We start from the raw sequence: 22,823 nt of genomic DNA, 5'->3' as shown, positions 1-22,823 counted from the left end.
AGAATTCCATAGCATTGAGCCATGACAGTTAAAGTGCTGTCGACCTGGATTATTTCTGCAGGGTAGATGCAGCTTTAGTTCCCAAAGCCTTCATAAAGAAAAATCACATAAGATAGCAGAAGTGTCCATCAACATCTGCAAATATTTATAGGAAACAGACTAGATTTTAAGCAGAAAGGAAGCCAAGAATCCCCAACGTTTTTCGCAGTCTTGTGGGACAAAAAACATGTGCCGGCAATTGTGCAATGCTAGATGTCTTGAACATGCCCACCTTTTAATTAACTTGACTGGAGACAGAAGCATGTCAGACAGAGAAGTACAAAGGAAAGGGCTGGAAGCAGTTAGAACGGCTGTTTTCTGTCTGTGAGATAGTGATGCTAAGGGCTGAGGGATTACTAAAAAGAACAGAAGCAATTCATTCCAGAATAACATGAAGTCTACAAGTACTCCTCACTCTGTGTGTGCAAGTCGCCTGTTGATTTATGATGACCCCATGAATTTCATAGGGTTTTTCTTAGCAAGGAATACAGTCAGCCCTCCATATCCATGGATTCTGTTTCCCAGATTCAACTATACACGGCTTGAAAATATTCAAAAAATATAATTTCCAGAAACCAAACCTTGGTTTTGACGTTTTATATAAGGGACACCATTTGATTAGGTTATAGTATTTAATGAAACTTGAATCTCTACAGATTTTGGTATCCACTGAATCAAAGCCCAGCAGATACCAAGGGCCCATTGTACTCAGAGATGGTTTGCCATTACCATCCTCTGAAATACAAGTTGAATCTCCCTTATCCAAAATGCTTGAGACCAGGACTGATTATATATATATCGGAATCCCTGTATTTGCATATATATAATGAGCTAAACACAAAATCCATTTATGTTTCATATAGCCTCAGAGGATGGCAATGGCAACTCGCCGCTCTGAAGAAACTTGCCAAGAAAACCCCATGATAGGTTCACCTTAGGGTCACCATAAGTCAGAAACAACTTTAAGGACACAACAACAACAACAACAACAACATACCTTATACACAGAACCTGGAGGTACTTTTATACAATATTTTTAACCATTTTGCTTGCGTATGATGAATCATCATAAAGCAAAAGTTTCACTATCTCAGCCACACATGAAAAAAGCTCTGGATTTTGGAATATTTCAGATTTCAGGATAAGGGAAATTCAACCTTTATGGCCTAGAGTATCGGGTATTCTTTGGCAGTCCCTAATCCAACTACTAACCATGCCTGTCCCTATTTAGCTCCTTAGGTCAGATGGGATTGTTTATTGACTGATTGACTGATTTATTGATTGACTGATTCAATATCCTCCTTTTTCCTGGTATGCGACCCAAGATGGCTTAAAATGCTAAAATAAATAAAAAGCTTCTTAAAACCTGCTAATGAAGAAGTTAAAATGCATTTAAACAAATTATCATATTAAAAATGCCATTAAATTATTTGTGTAAAATAATTTAAAAGCAAGGCATATGGTGCCTTCAGGATATATAGGCCTTCCAGTATCTATGCCAATGATAGGAGCAGGCTTTTCCCAGCAATTAAAGTCCAGTGTCCACCTGGCAATAATAATAATAATAATAATAATAATAATAATGTAATTTTATTGTATTTTATTTATTTATTGTATTTTATTTATTTATTGTATTTTATTTTATTATCTTTATTTTTACTGTTGTAACCCGCCTGGATTCCTTGTGATTGGGCGGGCTATAAATAAATCATCATTATTATTATTATTATTATTATTATTATTATTTATATCCCGCTTCTCCAGAAGATCGAAGTGGCTATCACCACTGATTGTGAAAATACCCAACACAGGATAGCATCACTGTTCCTTCACAGTTTGAAGAAGAAAATGGGTCAGTTGCAAAGCACTCCCTTACAATGCCCCCCTCAGTTCCTTGTATCCCCTTAGGCTGAAATGGGTCTTACTGGTATCAGACTGTGAGAAGTGAGCCAAAAGTGGAGGAAAGCTCTGTGAGTCATGGTGGTTATATCTTAATTTTTGAAAGGAAGTCTGTCACTGTATACTATTTAGTGGGAAGCAACAGGTAGAGTGCTATTGCATTGATGACCTTTTAATGGTCTTCCCAGAGGCATATGGATCAGATGGTCTTTAGTTCTGATCCAGGAGGATTTTTGTTAGGTTCCTGAGACGAAATCTAGCCTATTCAGAAAGAGACACTCATCACTCAATCCACATCCAAGGAAGTCGACTTAAGCCTACAAAAGCTTATGCTACAATTCCTTTTGCACAGTTAGTCTCAAAGGTGCTACAAGATCCCTTTGCATACTGATGTTCCAGATTAACACAGCTATGTCTCTGAACTCACCACTAGAGGCTAAGTTTACCATCAGCTGGCCATACTCCAAAGGTGTTACCAGAAAAATCAGGGTGATGAACAGAAAATGACTCCACACTCCCATACATGGATAATGTTGTGGTCTTTCTAAGCCCATGCCCTTAAACCTATGTCAACAAATGAAAAGTCCCAAACCAAATGCATAGTTTCAAGCACTGTCAAAGAAAGCAGTCTGCGACATTTTCAAAGTACATCAAAGACTCGAATCTAGTCTGCACTGGAGAAATAATGCAGTTTGACACCACTTTAACTGCCATGGCTCCATGCTATGGAATCTTGGGATCTGCAGTTTGTTGTGGCACCAGAGCTCACTGACAGAGAAGGCTGACTATCTCACAAAACTACAAACCCCAGAATGCCATAGCGTTGAGCCAACCAGTGTCAAACTGCATTATTTCTGCAATGAAGATTAGACCTCAGTCTTCCCAAGCTGACTGAATAACAGTTTCCTTGCTATCTAGTCTCCTGGCCCCATAAAATGGCTTACGAGGTCAACATGGGTCATCCTATGGATTAATTTCATCTGTTTCCCTTCTACCCAGTGTTATTTTACCTTAAGCAAAGAGCAATTTTACATTTCATCTATTTACATAAATTAGCATGTAGATATATAATAACACTGCCCATTTTCTTTGGTAGAAGGAAAAGCTTTGCAAAGAAGCAGAAGTTAATTTTTGCCCTTCTTGTTAAAATATGCTTTTCTACTGGATTAGAAAATCTTAACTCTATAGGTTGTCTGCAAACAAAGAAAATACCTGTTTGAGGAATGTTAGGATACAGGTATAATGCCTGGTTTCCCATAGGCAAGAGAAAGCTGAACTCTTACAAATAAACAATTAAATCTTGCTTAAATCCTGAGAAGACAAATCAATCAATCAATCATCTAGATCTAAGGAAATGGCAAACATCACAACAATGGGTTAAAGAATAATAATAATAATAGGTGTTCCCCAGAAAGAGAGGAGAGACCTAAAGGTGCTTGCAGAAAACCTGAAAGAACTATTGAAATGGTAAAGAAAGACAAGGAAGTTACAAAAAGGATTAAGGAATTTAATACCTTTGCTATCAGAACAAACTGAGATAAGGAAGCAAATTGGAATGGAAGACCTTCCTTTCAGGGAATTACAAATCTAATCCTTTTTCCCATTTAAAGCAAAAGGATTGTTTAAGGCTTTGCTGGAGCCTAATATAAAGCTGTAAGAAAGCAAGGCATATCCAAGGAATCTGTTCAGTAAAGTTCTAAAATTTCTTTCTTTCCCATTACTGTCTGATGTATCTAAATGCTACTGACTACACCACACCATTATTATTATTTTTTGCACAACGGATGATGGACTAGTATAAAGGCATTCTAAAACAGTGAATAAAGACATACCAATGAAACATACATTACTTAGAAGAGATTCATTGGGACACTAATGACATTGGCAAGGAAACAGCAAATAATAAAAATGACTGGCTCCCACATCATTAAGAGAGACTATCAGAAAATCCCAGTTAAAAACAACATTCCACTGGTAATCCCCTACACTGTCTGTATCACTACTGCTTCCGTTTTAACATACTAAATAGGTTTATGATTCTGCACTTCCAGTTGTTGCCTTTCTTCAATCTTCCAAGGATTTTTATAGGTCATCAGCTTGCAATGACAAGCCAGTATCCCAGCACTCCTTAGCCGGTTGTCAGCTGTACTAAATACAGTCAGTCCTCCACATATGCAGCTTTGACTTCTACGGATTTGATCATTCATGGATTTTATGAATATGTTCTTACTATGAATCTCTTGGTCCCCTCCAGCGTGACTCTATGCCCAACTTTTACCAGACTTTGTGGTGGTGGACCTAGAGATTCCTGGAGAAAACACTTCTCTATGCATTTGTAGGTCCTCCAGCACAATTCTACGGTCAGCATCTGGTGGCTGTTGACTGTAGAGTTGTGCTGGTGGACCTAGAGATTCCTAGAGAGATATTCTCTCAGTGTTGTTGTTTTTTATTTGTGTTTTTTCCCTAACCCCAGTGAATGTGATGGGCTGCCTGTATCCCTAGTTTACATTTTAAGATAAATTATCCTGTAAGGGAAAAGGACAGTGTGACATATGTAAGCATGCAAAAGTACCATGAATAAATGTTTGAATTAAAAATTTTAACTGAATTAAATTAAGTTGTAGAAATTTGTTCACAAAGGAGAAGACTCTGGAAATACAGTTATCAAATCATTTAGAAAGAAAGAAGACTAAGACATTAAAATAATAAAACTAACTCATCATAACTTCCATGACCAAGTACACATTGCAGGACATTCATAACAAAGATGCATGCGGCTCAGTTACTACAGATACCATTGCTGTAAAAAAAAAAGAGGACAAATAAATGGACTGTAGAGCAAATGAAACTTAAACTCTCAAGTAGAAGCGAAAAATAACAAAACTGAAGCTACTGTACTTTGGACATACCATGAAATGTCATGCACTCATTGGAAAAGATGATAATACTTAGTAAAGTGGATTGCAGCAGGGAAAGAGGAAGGCTGCATTACAGACAGATTGATTCAATCAATCAAAGAAGATATGGAACTGAGTTTATAAGATACGAATAGGGCTACTGATAAGCATTGCTCATGGAAGTTTAATTCACAGGGGGACCATTAACAAGAACAAATTCCTTCTGACTCTTGGAATTTCCTACTGAAACTGAGGGAATTACTTACTTTAAGGACACTTACTGTACTTGTAGTTTTCCTCTGAACAGGAAGACAGTGGTAGATCTACATGGATCTTTAGTAGCAGACAATCAATGAACTAATCCAACACCCATATATTCCTCACTCTCCACTATTCAATAGCAGAAGTCACAATTGCTACCATGGGAGGTGGGAGGACAGCAGTGAGACAGGGAAAGCACAAAATATAGGGTACATTCTGAGAACACTCATCATTTCCATAAAAAGTGGCTTTCGCTTTGGACTGGATAAATTAGACAAAGCCTAATTCAGAAGGATTGCTCAACCCTGAGGTCAACATTCTAATCATATAAAAACCCATATTTGGGGAAGTTCTTTTATCGGGTCAACTGAAAGGTCACAAAACACTGTGCAAGCATGAATGCTTCAAAAGTACAAAGATAAAAAGAAAACTAAATGCTCATGGAATGATTGAATGGGAGTAAACATAAAAATGAAGGAATATATACTTTTTAATAAAGGTATCCATCTCATACTTCTGTTTACAAAACAGTTGTTGCAAGGTGAATAATTATAAAGAATGTCAGTACCAACATCAAAGTACCAAGTGTTTAGAAATCTGTGTTGGGTGCTTTAACCATTTCCCACTAGAATCCAGAAGAGAAAAAGAAGAAATCTTTGCCACAATTAAAATCAATATCAAATGCACCTAACAGCTGGCCATGTTCTCTTAGTTAGAGACTGCCAGGACCCCTTCCTCCAATTCCTCCAATCTATGGCTACATTTTGTTGGTGAATGATATAGGAGACTGAGCAGGTGAAAAGGTTAAAGCAAGCTCAATTTGTGAAATGTGAAGACCTCTAGAAACATAGATTCAGGAGTTCATTATTGTTGTTTCAGACTATTGGAACTGAGTATTTCCTCCCTCCTTTGTTCTCCACCTCCATCACCAATTTAGTCACTAAAGAGTGTTGAAAACCCTACAGAGAATGAACTGAAATTGGTGACCTTTCAACTAAAGCCTTCCCTCCTTTTTTCTTTCCCTTTTCTATCTCTTTTTCTTTTAGGTGTTGCCCACCACCATTATGGGAATGAGTCAGCCACAAAAGAGTTTAACTAAACCTTTCAGACTGGCCAGAGACAAACCCACCTACAAAGTCAGATATAGATCAAAGAGGGTTCAATATCAAAGCTATACAGAAGAACAAGAAGGGCAATCACAATCCAGAGTCTATAAAACCAAAGTTGATTTAATTGGAAGTTGCTGGTAAGATCTCAGAAAAAGGCCACATAAATGAGACAAGGCTGCACTTGCAAGGGGATGAATCAGGTTAAAAGAGTTGCCAAAAGAACAGATATGCCTTGTTGTAGTGTCTAATGTAGATTTGGTGCAGCTGGAAGTAAATTAGATATTGTGAAAAGCCAGCATCTCTGTTAAACAATTGTTTGATAGAAAACAAACTGACCATGTTCAGGTGCAAATGTAAGTCAGAATTCTGACTTATCAGAGACAAGGTAGTTTCCTGGTGCATACTGCTAAATCACTCCAACTGTAAGCATAAGCATAAGCATAATTTGGAAATGTTACTTTGTGGGGGACTATAAATATCAGCCAGCATAGGCAGTAGCCAAACAAGCTGGGAGTTTCTGGAAGTTATAGGGCATGTAAGGCCAGAATATTCTGGCCTCAGAACTCCCTGGGATTTCCCTGTTACCTCCGTACTCCGGAGCAACACCAGGCAGCTATCTATGCAACATCTTGCTGTTTTGTCGGCACTGACATCATTGGCACTCCCTCTGCGGTCAGAAGCGAGGTACCCAGCATTGATCACAGGACTCATGTAGACATGCCCATAAGCCCAAAAGTATCTTCTCCAAACTTTGGATAGCAGCAGCTAAACAAACCCTGGACTTTGCTTATCGTGTTGTCTGAACATGGAATACAGACAGATCAGAGTGTAGACAGGAACATCATCATAAGCAAGCTACAGATGGAAGTCCTGTGGTTTGTTTTGCTACTCCTGTTGAAAGCATCAGCAACCTACCCTGTTCTACATAAACCACAGACTCATGGAAGAGCCTATAAGGGCCATCCTGTCTAAACCTCTGCCATGCAGGAACACAGAATCAAAGCACCCCCGACAGATGGCCTCTGTTTAAAAACCTCCAAAGAAGGAGACTCCAAGGGAGTGTGTTTCACTGTCAAACAACTCTTACTGTCAGGAAGTTCTTCCTAATCTTGAGCTGGAATCTCTTCTCCTGTAGTTTGAATACATTGCTCCAGGTCCTATTTTCTAGAACAGCACAAAACAAGCTTGCTCTAGCTTCAACCAGAATTCATAATATCTCAACCAGAATTCATTATGAAATATATCTGGTTTATGGGATATGTCCATTGCGTTTCACATGTAACAAGTATCTGTTCAGAATCATTCATTTCTGTAATATCCAATAAAGGCTCTGCCTTTGTAAAACAAAATAAAAAATGGATTAACTTTTCAAAATGGCAGCCATTTTACTCTTCTCAGCATAAAAAAAGAATATTGTGGAATGTCTCTGATTTATTTTGGCATGTGTTTCCACTTCCTTAGGATAGAATATAATACACACGGTTCAGGTATATATGTACAGATACACAGGTATGGAAACAGGATCAGAGTAAAACAATATAGAAAATGACACTAGTGTATTAATACTGGTCATAAGCCTTCAAATGGGTGGCTTATTCTTTTATTTGTTGGATTCATTTACTTAGTTCAATTTGAACTGAAACAAAAGAAACAGATCAGTTACCCTTACTGAAAGCATCAGTCTGACAAAAGTACAGTCTTTCCCAATATTAAATTATAAACTCCAAAGCTATATTTTCAAGGATTATCTGTCCCCCTTTAGACCCCAGAATAAAAGACTGGTTTTCAGGAATGTTGAACTTCCAGTTGCTTCTCCGTTTCACCCCAGGCTGGACCCTTAGAAAAAAGCTCAGCACACTAAAACAACAGAGAGAGGGGCTCTTTGGAAAATTCAGCCTCAACGATCTTAGCTGAATCTTTAAAAACTATGCGCATGTTGGTACAGTATATCGCTTGGGTTTGTAGGCCAATTCATACAACCTAATCTGTGTGGGGTCCAATGCTCTTCTGTACACATGTAATTGGGTTACAGCAAGATCAGCATTTGAGGCAAACTCAGCATATAGGGCAGCTGGAACTTTTATTACCATCATGCTTCAAACACGTAACATGTTTGTAGCTGCTCTGAAACAGCACAGCAAAATATATTCATGCTTTTGTCTATATATTCCTCGTTACTTTAACTAAATAGCAATTGCAATAAGCAATGTTTTTCTTATATACTAGCTTTGCAGACACCAGGTCAAACATCAGTCCTCTACAAATCACATACTTCAGCAAAAATGGAACAGGATCAGAACAGGATCAGGGCCTTTCATTGTAACACAGTCACTCACTAAGATCAGGCTTTGTTGTCTGGTACCAGAGAACAACATACAATGTTTCTCTTCATTGTTTTTATCAGTAGATGAAGGCTGACACATGACAATACAGGTTATCTGGATTCCAAATGTGTATTAGAAGATGGGAAAGCACCAAAATGATACATGAAGCTAGGCCTGATGCCTTGCATGTAGCATTTAAGAAAGAAAGAAAGAAAGAAAGAAAGAAAGAAAGAAATAGGATTGTTTAAACTTAAAATAAACAAATGCATGGCTCCATAAGCATTCATAGGTAAGATACCACCGATTGATAGCACAGTCCTCTGCGTGTCTATTCAGAATTAAATTCATTGGACTTACTCCCAGGTTAATGCATATATGACTGCATCCTAATACAGCTCTCTATCTGAAATGCAAAAACACATTGTCAGCAACTGAACATGGTGTTAACAGAAGACAAGCCAGCTGGCACAAAGTCACCCCTGGCCCTGAGACATTTACTCTGCAATCCAAAATCTTTCAATAGTCTAGGGCACTGTTATCCAAAGTTTGGTCCTCCAGATGTTTTGGACTTCAGCTCCCAGAATGCTTGATTGTTGGCCAAACTGGCTTGGGCTTCTGGTAGCTGAAGTCCAAAACACCTGGAGGACCAAAGTTTGGGAATCACTGGCAGGGAAAATGAAACAAAACCTTGCCCTTCCCTAAAGCTGCCTGGAGTAAAGCCTAAGCAGACTTAAATGAAATAACAAGGAATTATCTCTCTTCTCCAAAAGGTTTCCTCTTCTCCATCTAGCAATATTCCATCTAGATGTTTTCAATTGCAATACAGGCATGCCTCAGTTAACAAAGTCTCTGACAAAGAACCTCCTTTTGCAAAATAAATAAATAAATAAAATTATGCACACCAAGCCATCTTTTCTTCCTTGTCCTCTGCCTGGCAGGAAGCTTCTTAACTAGATATTAGGATGGTGCTGAGAGTGGAAAAACATGGACTTTTGTTGTCTGATTGCAACAGTGCATCTGCAGTAAGCAATGCAATAAAGCCTCAGCATGGTAAGAATGGGCTTCTAGTCAGAATGATCTTGCTGTAGCTGTGAGCAACTACCTAAAAGAGACAAGGAAAGCAGCAACTGCATCCAGAATCCCTTACTGAGCATGTGTGATCAGCAAAACAGAAAGAAAAGGAGAGAGCAAATAAACCTGCCTCATCAACTACCCTAAAATGCATAGATCTTCATTGAACTGCTCTTACTTTCTTCTTTTTTTGGAGGCAGAGCTTTATAGAATCATAACGTTCTTTACATGTTATTTCTGCCCCTGGTACCAAATTTTCTGTTGAAGAAGTAATGCACAGGGACACAACTACTTCATTAACTGAGGAATACCTTTATTCATCTGTAAACAGTAGTAGACAGACACATTATTATCTCACATTATTATTTTTGAAGAAAACAAAATTATCATACAAAACCAACCAAATTCAAGAGTTTCATGTTCTAAACAAAGTAGCCTCCAGAAAGCAGAGGCAGTTGCTTCTGGTTGTTGTTGAACTGGAAGATTATTCCTTTTAGTTATATCTTTTCCAAACCACATTTTGCTGCCACTCTGTACAAACAGTATTCTATAACACACATCTGTTAGAAATGTGACAGTGGAATCCAGCACAAGTGGTTGAGGTACAATCTCCCCTCTCTTCAGCAAGCCCCAAAGTACTCCAGAAACCAGTTCTGGAAGGCTACTTGGAGAGGGTTTCGGGGAGCAAAAAATCTCAAGGATATCATGAACATCATGCTGGGATTGAAGCCATCATCAGCAACCTCTCTCTAGGCGTATTAGGGAAGGTTTCTCTTGCTTTTATATTATTCAGCACTCTTTCTTTAAAGATAACAATACACTTCCCAAATTCCCACCAAAAGAACATCATATTCAGTGAATGAGGTTATTTCATAACTTTCTTGTGAACTCCTTGTATAGTGGGCCATCTACATTTACATTTCCTGGCGTTATAGAAAGTGGAAAAACCATGAATAAAAAACCCTATTTTTTTAACATGAGAGAAAAGCTCTCTAGAAATCTCTAGGTCCTCCAGCGCAACTCTACAGTCAACATCATCCAGAGGTTGACCGTAGAATTGTGCTGGAGGACCTACAAATGCATAGAGAAGTGTTCTCTCTGGAAATCTCTAGGTCAGGGGTAGGCAACCTTTTTGAGGCGGGGGCCGGGTTGGTGTCCCACAGGCGACTGGGGGGCCGAAGCCGGGGGTGGAGCTTCAACCCTCTGGGGCGGGGCCACGTGCGGGGGTGGAGCTTCCACCCTCCGGGGCGGGGCCGTGTGCCGGGGGTGGAACTTCCATCCTCCGGGGCGGGGCTGTGTGCCGGGGGCGGAGCTTCCACCCTCCGGGGGCCAGGCCTCCCCACTTTTGCTGGCCCCTGACGGGGCCCCAGGCCCCGTCAGAGACCGGCAAAAAAGCCGGTGGGGGCCACCAGCGCTGGAGGGCCCCCTGGAGGGCCCCAGCGACAGCACCGGGCCTCCCAGAGGCCCCCTGCCGTCCCTCGGAGCCCTCCTGGAGGGCCCCAGGGATGGCAAAGGGCCCCCCAGAGGCCCCCTGCCGCCCTCGGAGCACTACTGGAGGGCCCCAGGGATGGCAAAGGGCCCCCCAGAGGCCCCCTGCCGCCCTCGGAGCCCTCCTGGAGGGCCCAAGGGACGGCAGCAGGCCCCCCAGACGCCCCCTGCCGCCCTCGGAGCCCTCCTGGAGGGCCCCAGGGACAGCAAAGGGTCCCCCAGAGGCCCCCTGCCGCCTCGGAGCCCTCCTGGAGGGCCCCAGGGACGGCAGCGGGCCTCCCAGAGGCCCCCTGCCACCTTCGGAGCCCTGCTGGAGGGCCCCAGGGACGGTAGCGGGCCTCTCAAAGGCCCGCCGCCGCTGCCGCCGCGGCCACCCATCGCGGCTTTTCGCCGCTCTGGGCGCCACCATTTTGGGCGGCAAAATGGCAGCGAAGTCTCGCGCGACCTCCCCCAAGGTCGCCCGAGATTTCGCCGCCATTTTGGGTGAAAAAATGGCGGCGCCCATAGCCCCAGAGGCCGCTCTGGGCGCCGCCATTTTTTCACCTAAAATGGCCGCGAAGTCTCGTGCGACCTCGAGGGAGGTCGCACGAGACTTCGGCGCCCAGAGCGGCGAAATGCTGCGACAGGCGGCCGCCGCGGCGGCAACAGGAGACAGGGGCCGGCCACCAGGCCTCCGCGGGCCGCATCCGGCCCACGGGGCGGAGGTTGCCGACCCCTGCTCTAGGTCCTCTAGCACAACTTCTGGCCAAAGTTGGCCACAGAGTTGCACTGGAAGCCCTAGAGATTCATAAAGGGAACATATTAATCAAATCTGAGAATAATCAAAGTCACAAAAGACAAAGCTGCAAAAGTGGAGGGCCAACTGCACTAATACTCTCTCACTATGCTATAGACTAAAACATCCTGGGAAAGTATGGACCAGCCCTAATCTGATTTAAAACTGGAGTCAGCATTCCCATGCACACATCCTCTCTGGGGAGGATCAAATATTTCACACAAAAATGTGAATGTACATTCAGATTCAAATTTATATTCCCATATGAGGAAGGACTTAGGGCGCTGGAGATGTTTAGCCTTGAAAAGAGATGGTTAAGAGGTGATATGATAGCCTTGTTTAAATGTCTGAGGGGATGTCATATTGAGGAAGGAGCAAGCTTGTTTTCTGCTGCTCCAGTTCTGGGCACCACAATTCAAAAAGGATGTTGAGAAACTGGAGCGTGTTCAAAGGAGGGCGACCAGAATGGTGACGGGTTTGGAAACCATGCCCTATGAGGAACGACTTAGGGAGCTGGGGATGTTTAGCCTGGAGAAGAGAAGGTTAAGAGGTGATATGATAGCCTTGTTTAAATATTTGAAGGGATGTCATATTGAGGAGGGAGCAAGCTTGTTTTCTGCTGCTCCAGAGACTAGGACCCAGAGCCATGGATGCAAGCTACAGGAAAAGAGATTCCACCTCAACATTAGGAGGAACTTCCTGATAGTAAGGGCTGTTCAACAGTGGAACCCACTCCCTTGAAGAGTGTGGAGTCTCCTTCTTTGAAGGTCTTTAAACAGAGGCTGGATGGCCATCTATCGGGGATGCTTTGATTGAGAGTTCCTGCATGGCAGGGGTTGGACTGGATGGCTCTGGGATCCCTTCCAACTCTATGATTTGATGATTCCTCCTTTCTAATGCAGTGATGGTCTGCTTCCTTTACAGCATTGAAGCAAACTCATTTGCTAGTTTATCAGAACCATAAAACAGGATTTGCACTTACTTTGTATATCATGATCAGAAATAGTAGGAACTATGTGAACTCAAAATTTGTGCACATGATGCCAAAACATGGTTTGGTGCTATGCCACATGAACAAGTTGCAGTGAGTTCCAAGCTTATGTAGTTTAGAATCTTTCACTTCCATTTTACACTCATTAGCATTTGCCATATTACTTATGTTTAATGTTAAGAGTGGCTACTACAAACAAACCAACTTCAAATTATGATTTACAAAGATGGCTTATTTCCTCTAATAATAATTAACATTAACCACACACCAGGATTCAGTTGTAAAACTAAACTTAGCTTAAGCTTGAATAGAAGCAGAAGTTTCCAGTCTCCTTCTTGGGGCCACATAGGCTTGCCATATCCCGCCTGGGGGCGGGACTTTCCCGGTTTGGGGCGGGTCCACACGGTCCCGCCCCGGTTTGGCCCCGCCCCTGGGACACCCCCCTCCCAGCGAGGGCCTGGAGGCTGGGGCTTGGGAGAAGCTCTCCCCAGGCCCCTTTGGAGGCCTTGGAAGAGGCTCCGCAATCGCGGAGCAGTCCTCCAGGGCCTCTGGGGCTTGGGAGAAGCTCTCCCCAGGCCCCTTTGGAGGCCTTGGAAGAGGCTCCGCGATCGCGGAGCAGTCCTCCAGGGCCTCTGGGGCTTGGGAGAAGCTCTCCCCAGGCCCCTTTGGAGGCCTTGGAAGAGGCTCCGCGATCGCGGAGCAGTCCTCCAGGGCCTCTGGGGCTTGGGAGAAGCTCTGCCCAGGCCCCTTTGGAGGCCTTGGAAGAGGCTCCGCGATCGCGGAGCAGTCCTCCAGGGCCTCTGGGGCTTGGGAGAAGCTCTCTCCAAGCCCCTTTGGAGGCCTTGGAAGAGGCTCTGCGATCGCAGAGCAGTCCTCCAAGGCCTCTGGGGCTTGGGAGAAGCTCTCCCCAGGCCCCTTTGGAGGCCCTGGAAGAGGCTCCGCGATCGCGGAGCAGTCCTCCAAGGCCTCTGGGGCTTGGGAGAAGCTCTCCCCAGGCCCCTTTGGAGGCCCTGGAAGAGGCTCCGCGATCGCGGAGCAGTCCTCCAAGGCCTCTGGGGCTTGGGAGAAGCTCTCCCCAGGCCCCTTTGGAGGCCTTGGAAGAGGCTCCGCGGTCGGAGCTCCGGCTGTGGGGTCCTCCAAGGCCTCTGCAAGGCCGAGGAGGAGGCCGCTTGCCACCGCGGCGATGGCCGTGATGACAGGCGGCCCCCACACTCCTTCTCGGCCTGGGAGCAGCCCAAGGCTTCCTCCCAAGCCGGGAAGGAGAAGGAGGACAAGGTTCAAAAATGTAGGACCTTTTTTTTTTAATTTCCTGGCCAGGAAATTTAAAAAAAAGGTCCTACATTTTTGAACCTTGTCCTACATTTGTCCTGGTTTGGAGGTCCTCAGCTATGGCAACCCTAGGGCCACACAAATGAAGAAACAAGAGGAAGAAGGACACAAGCACAAGCCTTGCTGCCACTCATTCTTTTTTCGTAGTTTAGCAACATGTCCAAACACAGTCTTTAAGTTTCTGGGTCATTTTATAAATCACATATTAATATACCATAGTTTGCTAGAAAGTAAACCGTTAAGAGAGCACACAGACACATCACGCTCCCTGATGAGTATATCTATAGATATGGCTGTTTACACAAGTTTATCACATTCTAGCTTTCTACATTTTTCAGTGTGTATCTAAAAAACATAACTTTCTCATCATTCTTTAGCAAGTATGAAACAGGTTTTGAAGTGCTTGTAATGCTGAAGTTATACAGAACATGTGAACATGATTTCAGATAAACGTACTATTTAGCAGCTAAACATTCATCCAGCAAGATATGTTCAACATCAGTTTCCAAGCCACACATGCATGGATTGGCTCTCAAATGAATATTAATTTAGTTGCTTGTTAACTGTTAACTGAATCCCAGTGTTGGGGGAAAGGTGGGATATAAGGCAATCATAATCATAATTCCAAGCAAGGAAACTGTGGCTAATTCAGAATAATCCTATGCAGAAACTCCTGATTACAGGAGCGCTATAGTGGCACAGCTCTCTGTACAGTCTCTGGAGATTAATATGCAAAGGTTTTGGAAAATGCCTTCCTATATCTTTGTAAAGTTTTGCTCTACATGCAAACAGCCAAATGGCCTACATAGAGCTATGATGTAAAGCTACCTCCAACTCCAATTGTAAAACAATACCCCAACTGATTTTTGTTTGCATCCTTAACTTCTCACTTGCTGGTGTCACATTTCTTTGATTGTTAATGTATGGATAGTATATAATTCTTAACCCTCCATGGAGGAAGACCTGGTGAACTGGGATCTTAAGTTCTTCCCAACCCAACAGAAACCACAGCATTCCCTGCTGCTCAGGTTTGTCTTAGGCTTCCTTCTCACAATGGGGGAGGTTTCAAATTCCATTTGATTTGGAACTCCTTCAATTGCTTTCACAGGATTTACAACTGGTTTCAGACTCAGAAAGAGAAAGGTCCACTTGCTCTCTCAGTCTCTCCTCCCCCACCCAATCCTTTAACAAATCCTCTCTTGCAACAAGTTCCCCCCCCTCCATCCCAGATGTCCACTGTTGTTAAGCACTTTGCCAAGCACAAGTCACTTTGAACAGCAGTAGATTTCTGCCATCTGCATTCCTGGGAAATTCTTAGCCTTTCAGTTGGGTCCCCAGTTGAGGCAGATAACATTTACTTTGACATAAGCCTGTAATAATTGTTTATCCTTAACACACCCTTCCCTCCCACCCAAATTCCTTCAAACAATCCGTGGACTTCTTCACACCTATTTTCTCAAAATCAACACAGTCTGCTTGGGACCAAGGAAATAGAGTTTTCCAAAAACACAATGTGACAAAAGCATAGCTGCACATGGTAGGCACACAGCTTCCTTATGTTTCTATTCACCCGTTTTGCCACTTTTTGTAAAGCTTCCAAAAATTACCATATCCATCTGACCTGAACAAAGGTCATTAGTGTGTACTACGCTACAAGCAATGATGGCAATATCATCCCACTTTCAGTTCCCTTATTTAATCTCTTTTCTTCAGATTTGCACATGAAGTTTGAAATGGTTTGGAAGTATACTGAATACAAATCTTGCCTTGTATGTGCGTGAGAATGGTTGTACAGTCAGCTTTCCATATCCATGGATTCAAGCATCCACAGCTTGAAAATATTTTTTTTTATATATATATATATATATATATATATATATATATATATATATATATATTAAAAAAAAATTCCAAAAAGCAAATCTTGATTTTGCTATTTTATATAAGGGACACCATTAGAGTATCCATTGTATTTAATGGGACTTGAACATTCACACATTTTGGCATCCACAGGCGGTCCTAGAACCAAATCCCAGAAGATACCAAGGGCCTATTGTACTAGCAATCATCCCAGTCCAACTATGTTTGCACCATCAAAATGACAAGAAAAAGTAGTACTAGTGCCTCTGTTCTGTAGCAATACACTTCCTAATTAATACTACCTCAATATTTTAGGAAGCTGACCTACACATGTGTTTTGGACAGCTATTTGACAAAATAACTTATTTCCTTTAAATATCAATTGCTGGAAGGCTGGTTAAACCATCCAACTTTTGTACCAATCAAATCTTGAGAAGTTCTTTGAGCATCCATTATGCAGTATAATGTAGGGATTAAGAAAATGAACTAGAATATTTGTGTTTTGCTTCAATAGCTGCTGTTAAGTCAAGCCACAGCCCCCAGAGATAATAAATAGATAATAATACTACCCCATTTTGCACAATCACTTCAAAAAGGTGAACAGTTTGAGCATTTAGGGAAAGTGGTATACCAATATTGTTGCGTTGTTGTTGTTGTTGTTGTTGTTGTTGTTGTTGTGTGCCTCTAAATCATTTTTTACTTATGGCAATCCTAAGGCAAACCTATCATAGGGTTTTCTTGGCAAGTTTCTTCAGAGAGGGTTTGCCATTGCCATCCTCTGAGGCTGAGTGAGTGTGGCATCCAGTGGGTTTTTATGCTGGAGTGGGGATTCAAACCCTGATCTCCAGCATTGTAGTCCAACACTCAAGACTTATGGCAACCCTAAGGCAAACCTATCAAGGGGTTTTCTTGGCAAGATTTGTTCAGAGGGGGCTTGCTTTTGCCTGCCTCTGAGGCAGTTGGTTTCCATGGCTGAGCAGGGATTTGAACTTGGTCTCCAAGTCCAGGGCAAGTCACATGCTCTCAGCCTTAGGAGAATGCAATGGCAATCCTCCCCGGAATAAATCTTGCCAAGAAAACCCCATGATAGGGTTGCCTTAGAGTCACTGTAGGTCGGGAACAACTGGAAAGCACACAAGAACAACAACAACTGGCAGTCAAGTTGAGATAGCCAGCTTAGCAAGGGATTTGTCAGTACCAAAATGTACTGAGTGGCGGAAGGAATAGGTAATTGCATCTCATCTTAAAATAGAAAAGTGACACTGATGTTCAGTATAAGTTACTTTAAAAAATAGCAAGTAGCAATAGCAAGTACATTTCTATACTGCTTATCAGTGCACTTAACCGCTCCCTAAGCGGTTTACAAAGTGTAAGCTAATTGCCCCCAACAATCTGGTTACTCATTTTAGCAACCTCAGAAGGATGCAAGCCTGAGTCGAGCCTGAGCCCTTTTGCTGGTATTGAACTCGCAATCTTATGGTTTGTGAGTGAGTGGCTGCACTACAGGCATTTGACCACTGCGCCACCAGGGCTCTTCTAGTTTGGTTATCCTTCTCAAAAGTTTGCTTTATTAATGTAGAGCAAACATGTGCCTGAGTGTGCAAACAGGCACAAACACACACAAGCAAGACCCTTCCTTTCAAAGCTTTGAGGTGTCTGTCCCATTAGCTGAGAATAGTTCACCAGCCTCAAATAAATTAAGAGATAACAAGGAGAAGGAGGAGGTGGCAGTGGATAAAAAAATAAGTTAAGAGAAGTAGAGAATTCAAGGCATCAACAAACTGGCAAAACCACCTCTGAGGATTCCTTGTCTAGTAAAACCCTATGAAATTCATGAGGTCGCCATAAAAGTTGACAAACAACCTGAATACAGACAGGAGTTGGAGAACAAAACAAAGATCTGATTCTCATGTTCAGCAGTTTTAAAATCCAGATAACATGTCTGTTTAACCTATTAATAGCCCCATTATCTTCATGTTAACTTAGGTCTAATCTACATTGCAGAAGCAATGCAGTTTGACACTGCTTTAACTGTCATGGTTCCATGCTCTGGAATTATAGGACTCATAGTTTTGTAAGATATTTAGTCTTCTCTGTCAGAGAGATCTGGTGCTGCAGCACACTACAAATCCCAGGATTCCATACCAGTGAAAGCCGTGTCAAACTGAATTATTTCTTGCACTGCAGGAGTGAGTCCTACTGTGATCAATGGAAGCTGGAGTTATGCCCTGGAAAGAAAACACAAGATGATAATCAGCCTTGATCCTAACAACTGCATTGAACTCTGGTGTAGAGGTGCATGGCTAATGCTACAAAGACGTGTACCATGAACAATGATAATATCTTAAATCCATAAAACACTTCAAAGTCTTTTGTGCATATTGGTTGTACTCATAATGGTATCATTATTGAATGGATTTGGTATGTTATTGTCCTTGGCTATATGGCCAAAACGACTATCCCTGAATATATTTTATGGATGATGATGATGATGATGATGAAGCAAGGGATCCCATGAAAAAACAGGATGATGTAGTGCTTTGTACAGTGGACTATGTCCCTGGACACCAGGGTTTGAATGTTGGCTTATCCACAGAAACCTACAGAGTGACCTTGGTCAAGTCACACTCTCTCAGCCTCAGAGGATGGCAATTGTAAACCCCTTCTGAAGAAAACATATCCAGTGGCAGCCTCGCTGACCATGCAGCAAAGTACAATAACACCCCAAATCCATAAAACAGTGATACCTTTATCGGTGAACCAAAATGCACAAAATGCATGTTGCAAGTATTCACTGTTTTATGGATTTTGTACCCCTCTGAAGAAACTTGCCAAGAAAATCTTATGATAGCCTTGGGATCAGAAACAACTTGGAGGCACACAGCAACAACTACAGCTCTCAGAATCCGCCCAGCCAGCCACTTCTCTCAATCTGTTTTTATCCACAGCTCTCCTCTCCTCCTGTATGTGGCATTTCCAGGTTTATTTGGAGCTGATGAATTATTCAGTTAATGGGACAGAGACCTAAAAGCTTTGAAAGAAGTGTGTTGCCTGTGTGCTTCTGGCCCAGTCTGCACACTCAGGCACATGTTTGCTCTGCACTTCTAAAGCAAACTTTTGAGAAGAGTAACAGAGTTTTTCAAAAGCAAGGAACTTATACTGAACAGCAGTGTCACCTTTCTGCTTCAAAATGGGATTCAGTTACCTAGCCCTTCCACTCCTCAGTACCTTTTGGTACAGGCATATCTCTTGCTACAACAACAGAGTGTGGTGTAGTGGTTAGAGCATTGGACTAAGACACTAGAGACCAGGGTTGGAATCCAAGCTCATCCATGTAAACCCACTGAGTGATCTTGTCACACTCTCTCAGCTTCAGAGAATGGCCAAAGGCAAACCCCCTCTGAAGAAACCTGCCAAAAAATGCTGTGATAGGTTCACTTATGGTAACCATAAGTCAGAAAAGACTTGAAGGTACATAACAACAAAACTTACACTGAGCAATAGTCTCACTTTTCTGTTTTAAGATGGGATGCAGTAACCTCTTCCTTCCACTTCTCAATACATTTTGATACAAACCAATCTCTTGCTAAGTTGGTTATTCATGACCTGACTGCCAGTTAGAGGATGAAAAATGGATCACCTTGACATTTGTTGTTCTTGTGTGCCTTCAAGCTGCTTCTGACTTATGGCAACCCTAAGGCAAACCTATCATGGGTTTTCTTGGCAAGATTTGTTCACAGGTTTGCCATTGCCTTCCTCTGAGGTTGAGAGAGTGTGACTTGCCCAAGGTCACCCAATGAGTTTCCAGGGCCAAGCCAACTCTTTGACAACATACCTGATCAAAAATCCAGAAAAATGAGGATAGGGGATAGGTAGCATGGTGTTGTGCTCTGGAGACCAGGTTTGAATCCTGACTCAGCCATGAGTGACCCTGGGAAAGTTACACTCTCTCAATCTTAGAGGATGGCCATGGCAAACCCCTTCTCAAGAAACTTGCCAAGAAAACCCTGTGGCAGGGTTGCCATAAGTCAGAAATGACTTGAAGGCACACAACAACAACAAACAACAACAACAACATGTGTCTTTGCCACAATAACAATGAGGGCTGGCTTGATAGGTAGCACAGTGTAGCAGTTTGAGTGCTAGACTATGACTCTGGAGACCAAGGTTCGGCTCCCGGCTGGGCCATGGACACCCACTGAGTGACCTTGGGTAAGTCACACTCTCTCAGCCTCAGAGGATGGCAATGGCAAACTCCCTCTGAACAAACATGCCCCCCAAAAAACCCCACTGTCATAGGGTTTCCATAAGTTGGAAACGACCTGAAGGCACACAACCTCAGAAACAGATTTCAAAGATACAGCCATGTTAAGTCTGTAGAATCAATACGTAGAGAAATCTTGTAGCACCTTTGAAGCTAACTTATAGATACATACATACACACTGTGTGACCCTGGGTATACCCCACTCTCTTCTATGCTAGCATTCTCTGAAGATGCCAGCCACAGATGCCAGCAAAAGGTCAGGAATAAATTCTTCTAGACCATGGCCATATAGTCTGAAAAACCCACAAAAAACCTAGGGATGCTGGCCATGAAAGTCTTCGACTTCACATCCTTTCAGTTAAGTCTCCAAGGTGCTCCAAGAACAGAAACAGGCATCCTTGCTACAGCCACCAGAACCAGGCGGGATGGAGGGGAAAGACTGGAATTTTTTTTAAAGAATAAATAAATTAAAAATAAATTAACAAAGAACTGGAATTCATCCACAAACTACAATCCCTCAGCAATGGACTGAACAAAGACAATGGTTTCCTGACACACTACACACACTTCAACACTATCTGACCCCATCCGCATGGGGATGCCCCCCATTCATCTGTTCCCCTCACCACAGGCTAGTCCCATTGCAAAACTAGATCTGCCAGTTCATCTCCATGCACCAAGGCCAGTTTCCTATGCCTTTGTGCCCCAACGACCATTGTTAAAACTGGACCTGCAACTTTATTTCCACACTCAAAGGATTTGTAATTTGAACTGACATCCTCACATACCAATGGCAGATATACAGTATATGTGTCTGTGCCTGGCTTCCACTCCACCAAATACATCTGAGGAAGTAGACTGACATCTAGGGAAGCTCCTGCTGCCAACTTCTCCCTTTCAGATTAGTTTCAAAGGTGCGACAAGATCTCTCTGCGTACTGATTCTACAGACAAATAACACGGCTCGATCTTTGAATTCAAAACCTATAATCCGCCTTGGGTGTCTTTGGGGGGGAAAGGCGGCGTCCAAAAGGCGATGCGCTGCCAATAATACCTGGATGGTCTGGTTGGGCTCGGCTCCGGCCACCGGGCCTCCGACCAGCTTGCAGTACAAGTCCTCCACGGACCTGGGGGGCCCTTTGGGGCCGGGGGGCTCCTCTTGGCCGCAGGTGGCCGAGGCCGAGATCTGGGTGCCCTCGGCCAGGTTGAAGTAAGGAGGGTGCAAGCTGTGCCCGTTGACGTCCGGCTGGAAGGAGAGGGGCTGCCCCTCGGAGCTGGAGGGCAGCAGCAGCAGCAGCAGGAAGGGCAGAGGCAGCAGCAGCAGCCCCAGCGAAGGGGGCCCAGCCTTGGCCATCTCCAGGGATGCTTCAGCCCCAAAGTGCCAGCAGAGAGAGAGGGAAGCCACAGAGCCCCAAGGGGGAGGGGGAGATGGGGGCTCGGTGGGGCCAAACAGGGAGCCCCTAAGGAGGGGGATCTCGAGGGGAAAGGGGCCTAAAGACTCCCCCCAAAAACCATGGCCCAGCAGGGGAGCAGGAGAGGGAAGGAAAGGAAAGAAGGAAGGTGCAGAGAAGGGGAAAGTCTGCTGCTGCTGCTGCTGCTGCTGCTGGGTCCCTGGAGCAAGGCAATGATCTGCGCTGCTGCCCGGCGTCTGCAGCCACTGGAGGAGTCTCTTTCGCCAAGCTTCCCTCCTGCTCCTTCTCCTGGTTCGCCTTTTCCTAGTGGCAGCAGCAGCAGCCCCCAAAGGGAGGAGGGAAGGAGGAGCCCCGAGGGGATTATTCAGCCTCTGATGATGATGCGGGCCATTGTTCCAGGGCTCTGGCTGCTGGCCCAGCCCTCCTCGCTTGGCTGGGGATGGCTGCCCTGGGCTTGGCCGGGTTAACCCCTTCTGGCCCCCACCTCAACTCCCTAAGAGCAGGGGCATCATTGGGGGGCTCAGCAGGTGGCACCATAAGAGGGGGTGATCCTACTGCATCCCAAAACAGAGGAGTCTTAAGGGGTGTGCACTGCAACAGGGGGCTGCACTGCTCCCCAGGCTGCACTGCTCCCCAAACCAGTGGAGTCACCACAGGGTGCACATCACACTAGGTGGCACCCCAAGAAGGGGTGACACCACTGCTCTCCAAAACAGTAGTGTCACTAAAGAGGTGCAGACTGCACCAGGGACACCCTAAGAGGGGGTGACAACACTGCTCCCCAAAACAGTAGCAACACAAAGGGGGTGTGACAGCCTAAGAGCAGGGATACCCCTGCCCCCCAAACCAGTGCAGTCACTAAGGGAGTGTGGATCACACCAGATGGCACCCTATGAGGGGGTGACAACACTGCTCCCCAAAACAGCAGCATCACTAAGAGGTGTGTGGACCCCACCAAGGAACACTCTAAGAGGGATGACCACTACTTCCCAAACCAGTGGAGTCACTAACGGGGTGCAGGCCACACCAGGGGGCACTCTAAGGGGGGGTGACACCCTCATTCCAAATCAGTGGCCAGGGGTGAACACCCCCCACTGCACCTCA

General features: G+C 43.9%; 1 protein-coding gene across 1 annotated transcript in view; it reads right to left on the bottom strand.

Moving 5' to 3' along the window:
- The window catches only part of LAMA5 (laminin subunit alpha 5), a 217,525-nt gene extending 195,864 nt beyond the window's left edge, over positions 1 to 21,661 (bottom strand). The window contains exon 1 of the mRNA XM_089513322.1: positions 21,362 to 21,661. Within this exon, the coding sequence (XP_089369448.1) occupies positions 21,362 to 21,661 (300 nt within the window). The remainder of the gene's footprint in view (positions 1 to 21,361) is intronic.
- Between the last annotated feature and the right edge of the window lie 1,162 nt (positions 21,662 to 22,823).

Source organism: Sceloporus occidentalis, unplaced genomic scaffold, assembly GCF_023333645.1.
Source record: "Sceloporus occidentalis isolate IW3139 unplaced genomic scaffold, rSceOcc1.0.p SCAF_3, whole genome shotgun sequence".
Classification (NCBI taxonomy): domain Eukaryota; kingdom Metazoa; phylum Chordata; class Lepidosauria; order Squamata; family Phrynosomatidae; genus Sceloporus; species Sceloporus occidentalis.
Note: the sequence above shows the minus strand (reverse complement) of the source record. Positions and strands in the feature narration are given on the sequence as shown.